The sequence below is a fragment of the Calidris pugnax genome, unplaced genomic scaffold (assembly GCF_001431845.1).
Source record: "Calidris pugnax isolate Ruff unplaced genomic scaffold, ASM143184v1 scaffold341, whole genome shotgun sequence".
Classification (NCBI taxonomy): Eukaryota; Metazoa; Chordata; class Aves; order Charadriiformes; family Scolopacidae; genus Calidris; species Calidris pugnax.
Window position 1 is genome coordinate 1,120,838 of NW_015091149.1, and position 5,455 is coordinate 1,126,292.

The following is a 5,455-nucleotide window of genomic DNA, read 5'->3' on the forward strand; positions in this document are numbered from 1 at the left end:
TTCCACACCGAGCTGAGTAACTGACCTTGGCACCTTCTTGTGCTGCAACTATGACTACTTCCTTCATGCGCACCTCTTCTTCTACCTACGGTGGTGGCTTTGGGGGTGGTGGAAGCAGCAGCTCTCGCCTCTCTTCAATCCGCACAGGAGGAGCCTGCCGAGCTCCAAGCATCCATGGAGGCTCTGGTGGCAGGGGTGTCTCCATCTCTTCAGCCAGGTTTGGCTCCTCTGTAGGAGGTGGGTATGGTGGTGGCTTGTGTTCTGGATTTGGTAGCGGTTATGGAGGAGGCTACGGTGGCTTTGGTGGTGGTGCAGCCTGTGGCATTGGTGGAGGAGCTGGCTTTGGTGGAGGAGCTGGCTTTGGTGGTGGTGCTGCCTGTGGCTTCGGTGGAGGCTCTGGTTTTGGTGGAGGTTTTGAAGTTGGTGGTGGCTTTGGTGGCGGCGATGGCCTCCTCTCTGGAAATGAAAAGATAACTATGCAGAATCTGAACGACCGTCTGGCTTCGTACCTGGACAAGGTGCGAGCCCTGGAAGAGGCAAATTCCGATTTAGAAGTTAAAATCCGAGACTGGTATCAGAAACAAGCTCCCACCAGCCCAGCCCGGGACTACAGTAATTACTACAAGATAATTGAAGATCTCCGAGACAAGGTATGACATTCCTACATAAAGGAGTTGCAAGAATGCATTAGAACTGTGGAAATGCATGTTCCACTTTAAAATAAGCTAAAATGATTATAAAATAAATATGATATGCCATAACCCCAAAGATATTGTGGTTATGAGCATTGTAGCAGAAGAGTAGCTTTTTCTCAATTTAAAAACCAAAAATGTTATTCTGAAAATGTGATGTTTGTTGAAATTAAAATGATTGCACTCAAAGTTACCAAAACCTGGCAAAACGTGTTTAGAATTATCAATATATTTAGTCAGTAATCCAATGGTAAAGAATGTGACAGGTAGGCCTCAAAGGCTGAAAAATGGTTCTCCCAGCTAGAGATAAGATCAGGTGTTGTACAAACGTATTTTTTCACTGTTTCTAATTTGGGTTACACAAAGGCATCTCAGCTCTCTGGTTTGTGTATGGCATGTGGGAAAAAACTTAGTGTTTTTGGATTTTCTCTATAAAAGCTGTAAGAACTACAGTGTGACCAAAGAGCAACTTAATACATGGAACTGGCTATTGCCATCCAAAGGCAGGTTTCACCAGGGACATCACAACTGAGGTCCATTTCTTTCTACCTTCTTTGCTGGTTTACAGCCTCAGTCACTGCCTGCTGTGAATTGAGGACCCTGATATTTCACCCTGAGTCACAGGAGCCTTTTTCTGTGTCTTTTCATTGCCAGATCCTCGCAGCGACTATTGACAACTCCCGAGTCATCCTGGAGATCGACAACGCCCGCCTGGCTGCTGATGACTTCAGGATGAAGTGAGTTTACCCAGAGTCCATTTGTCTTCTCTCTCCTTGTCTCTCCTTCTCAAAACAGTTTTCTGAAGTTTAGTGGTACTTTTTATCTAGAAAATAAAGTTCTTCAGTCACTGAAGGACACATTTCAAAAACATGGATAGGTATTTTCCGTGATAACTTCTGATGAAAACCCCCTGGCAAACGGAATCCGTGTGATGAAGGATCAGTTTGGAACATACCCCTGACAGAACACAGTCTCCAGATCACTGAACTGTTTGCATAAAAAGCTATAGTTCGTGTCTTAGTTTTTTAGGGAAGCTTTTAACTATTTTTACTAGCCTAAAATCACAGGGGGAAAGAAGACAGGAATAGGTTGAGATTTCCACTGAAATGGAACAGAGAGGCGGGAAGTCACATGGGAAAAGAAGACAGGAATAGGTTGGGATTTCCACTGAAATGGAACAGAGAGGCGGGAAGAGATGGCTGTTGGGTCGCAGCAGTTCTCCCTCAAAGAGTCTGACATTTGGAAAGGAAAGACAAAGAGTAATTTGGGGCTTATCCAGCAGCAGAACTGCTGAAAAGATGATAAAGACACTTGCGCAACCGATTTATCTTGCAGTGATGTACCCACAGGTTTATAGTGTCCTGGGCAGAACCGGGCGATCTCTGCTTTCCTTCACACCTGATCTGAGAGGTCACTGCAAACTGTCTGTCCTTTTCGGTCAACAGCTTTTCTATTCATGCTGATAATCATTATTAGGTTCTGCAAAGTGAAATGTCACATGCTCCTCAAGAATAAAATCAGATGGCAATGCATGTACTCCATATGCCATAGTTGGATGTGGGAAAAAAACCATCTTTACTCCTTTACGCTTCTTTTCAATGTATATGTTTGCATTTATAGCCCGAAGTTCCTCCTCCATTCAATATAAAATGTCATCGTTTTATAGCTCTACTGAATACAAACTTGTACATCAGATTCCAGTGCTTCTTTCATTTTTTAAACTGCAGGTATGAGAACGAGTTGTTCCTGCGCCAGAGCGTGGAGTCTGACATCAACGGCCTGCGCCGGGTCCTGGACGAGCTGACCCTGGCCAGAGCCGACCTGGAGATGCAGATCGAGAACCTGAAGGAGGAGCTGGCTTATCTGAAGAAGAACCACGAGGAGGTGAGAGCCCATAACCATGCAGGGAGGAAAGCACCTTCCTTTGGAATTTATGCCTCTCAGGTGGGGAGGGAGAAATCCAAACAGAAAGAACAGAATGGCAACATTACAGCTTAATAAGAAGGAAACTGTAATATTAAAAGAAACCTAAGTGTGTCCTGAGAAGCATTTCTCTGATTCCAAACAGTTCTGATGTGTTAGTTTCAGTTTGACATCCATAAGCACGTGACAAGTCACTGTGAGTTAAAGAGATGAGTAAGAGAAACACACAATATGTTACATGTGAATATGTGCACTGTGTGAGAGCAGAAAAGCATGTTTTTATGTATGTTCCACCTCTGATACCTGATAACAAAAGCTCTGGGTACTGCTGCATGGGTTGTTGATGGCAAAACGTAGATGAGAAGAGAGAGAGTCTAATCTTTTTTGTGTCCTCTGCCTCTGCCCACGCAGGAAATGAAGGAGTATTCCAGCCAGCTCAGTGGAACAGTCAACGTGGAAATGGATGCAGCTCCTGGCATTGACCTGACCAGAATCCTCTCCGAGATGAGGGAGCAGTACGAAGCTCTGGCTGAGAAGAACAGGAAGGATGCTGAGGCCTGGTTCTTCACTCAGGTACAGTCACACCAACAGACACCAAACTGACACACTGCCCTCCACTCCCCAGCAGAGGGGATGGGCCCTCCCTTTCCCAAAATAATTTTAAAAAATTTTATGCAATGTGTGCCTGATTTTACAGTTGTTTTTTTCTTTCAGACTGACGAGCTGAACCGCGAAGTTGCCAGCCACACACAAGAGATACAGACCAGCAAATCGGAGATCACAGAACTGAGACGCACCGTCCAGGGGCTGGAGATCGAGCTCCAGTCGCAGCTCAGCATGGTACGGAGCTGCCCTTCACACCCTGCCCTTCCTCCCTCCCCATCCTGCCTCTCCTCCAGCTCCCCCAGTTGGGACATTGCTGGGTTCTAACCTCTTCTGATGTTACTCCCTTTAGAAAGCAGGACTGGAAGCCAACCTGCGGGACACGGAAGGCCGGTACTGCGCGCAGCTGTCCCAGATTCAGGTCCTCATCACCAGCGTTGAGGAGCAACTGAGTGAGCTCCGATGCGACATGGAGCGTCAGAACCAGGAGTACAAAATGCTCATGGACATCAAGAGTCGCCTGGAGCAGGAAATCGCCACGTACCGGCAGCTGCTGGAGGGCCAGGACTCTCAGTACGTTACTATTTACAATCCTATGATGATTAGATAAGGTTAATAACGTGACACATTGCAAAGCAGTAATTGAGGTTGTTAATGCTGACTCCAGGTTACTAATGAGAGTCGCTGCGCACGCAGCCTTTTGAGCAATGGCAAAGCAGACACCTGGCAAAATCCCAGGCGTTGCTATAACTCAAGCTAAATCCCCAAATCAATTGTGCTGATGATTTGAAAATATAAATGCATTTTGACTACAATGAACTATAGAAGGCACCAGGCACCATATAATCCTCTTGCTGCACTGGAACAAGCCTTCAGCCTGAAATAACCTATAAAAACCTGTTCTCAGTATTTCTTTAGCTCTTGGTTTTCTACGCTTGTGCAGAGAGGTAAAAATATCCATCATCATACACCAGTACTCCCAGCTAGAACAGAACTTGGTGCTTCCTTTAGTAAAATCTACATTTTAGTGCCCATTTCTCATAGCTGATCTACACAGGGAATTAATTCTGATTTCTGATGAGGAATCTGCTCCTTATATGGTTCCTAGATTGTGACATTTTGAGGAGAAGTGTATAGAGACATATCAAGACCATGAACTAGTCCAACTGCTGTTCCTATTTCCTATTGAGGACGCAGGAGCAGCTTTCACAGCAGAAAGCCCTTTACCACCCCCGCTGGTACCAGCCCAGCTGAGGAACCCACAGCTGGGAAATCACAGCTGGTCACACGCAGTGGTTCCCAAACAGATCAATGGTCTCAGTGGACAGGGTCAGTGATGGTCATTAACCAAATCTTTCTTCTTTTCCACAGGATGCCAGTAGTGAAACCTAAAGACGGTAAGAAAATTTTTTATTTAAAGAGGGGCTTAAATGAATTAACAAAATAGGATTAGATAAACCTTTTTTTTTCCGCTTAGGATTTCTTACTAACACAGATTACATTCTCTCTGCAATGACCTCATTCTTTATTAAGAGACTTTATTCTACTTTATGTGCACTTTTGAAACCAGTAGCTTGCCAAAATGATTGCATGAACTCCTCTTGTGATGCTAAAATACCAAAATCTCCCAAAGATTCCTAAATTCTTCTGCTGATTCACACACCGTATAAGATACATCCCAATCTGAGACGTGATGTGCACCCCTAAGATTTACTGAAAGAGGAACCCGGAGGGAGAGAAGATGTAAAGGCAGTTCCCCCTTTGATATGTGAAAAAGATCTTGTGAGGAAACAAACAAAAAGCCCCATCATGGGGCTCTTCAGCATGTTAGCAGTGTGTTTTTTTCCCCCTTGTTGAATTCACTTTTTTCCCCTACAACAGCAACTTCAGGTGTTGGAAGACCGCGCCCGGGTGCGGAAGATGATGGAAGAGCTCCTCCTGGTCGTGACAGGAGATACCAGTAGAGAAATACCAAATCCCCTCTTGCACATGGCACGGTAGAAAACCAGCGCAGCCTCCCCGTTGGCTAATGCCAGAAGAAATACCCTTTTACTTTCACCACATCACAAGAATGTAATCCAAGAATGTGCAACCGCCTGATGTCTTTCCTCAAACTTGCTCTCCCTTTTTACATGGTCATTGGTCAGAGATGACGAGCTTGGTTTCTGTCAGTAGCTGTTATAGTTCCCTTATGAAAGAACCTACATAATAAAGTTTCTGTTCTGCTTGTGCAAATA

The 5,455-nt window shown here is 45.0% G+C and overlaps 1 protein-coding gene across 1 annotated transcript; it reads left to right on the forward strand.

Moving 5' to 3' along the window:
- On the forward strand, nucleotides 1-5,455 carry LOC106898059 (keratin, type I cytoskeletal 15-like). Its single transcript, XM_014959129.1, has 8 exons — nucleotides 1-650; nucleotides 1,347-1,429; nucleotides 2,420-2,576; nucleotides 3,027-3,188; nucleotides 3,330-3,455; nucleotides 3,571-3,791; nucleotides 4,590-4,615; nucleotides 5,100-5,455. The coding sequence occupies exons 1-8, from the start codon at nucleotides 51-53 to the stop codon at nucleotides 5,180-5,182; spliced, it is 1,458 nt and encodes a 485-aa protein (XP_014814615.1). The 5' UTR covers nucleotides 1-50; the 3' UTR covers nucleotides 5,183-5,455.

Excerpts from the sequence above, each read along its gene's own strand:
- LOC106898059 (XM_014959129.1), top strand. The coding sequence starts at position 51 with ATGACTACTTCCTTCATGCGCACCTCTTCTTCTACCTACGGTGGTGGC. Across the intron at positions 1,430-2,419 it reads GCTGATGACTTCAGGATGAA|GTATGAGAACGAGTTGTTCC; the intron begins GTGAGTTTACCC and ends TTTAAACTGCAG. Across the intron at positions 3,792-4,589 it reads CTGGAGGGCCAGGACTCTCA|GATGCCAGTAGTGAAACCTA; the intron begins GTACGTTACTAT and ends TCTTTTCCACAG.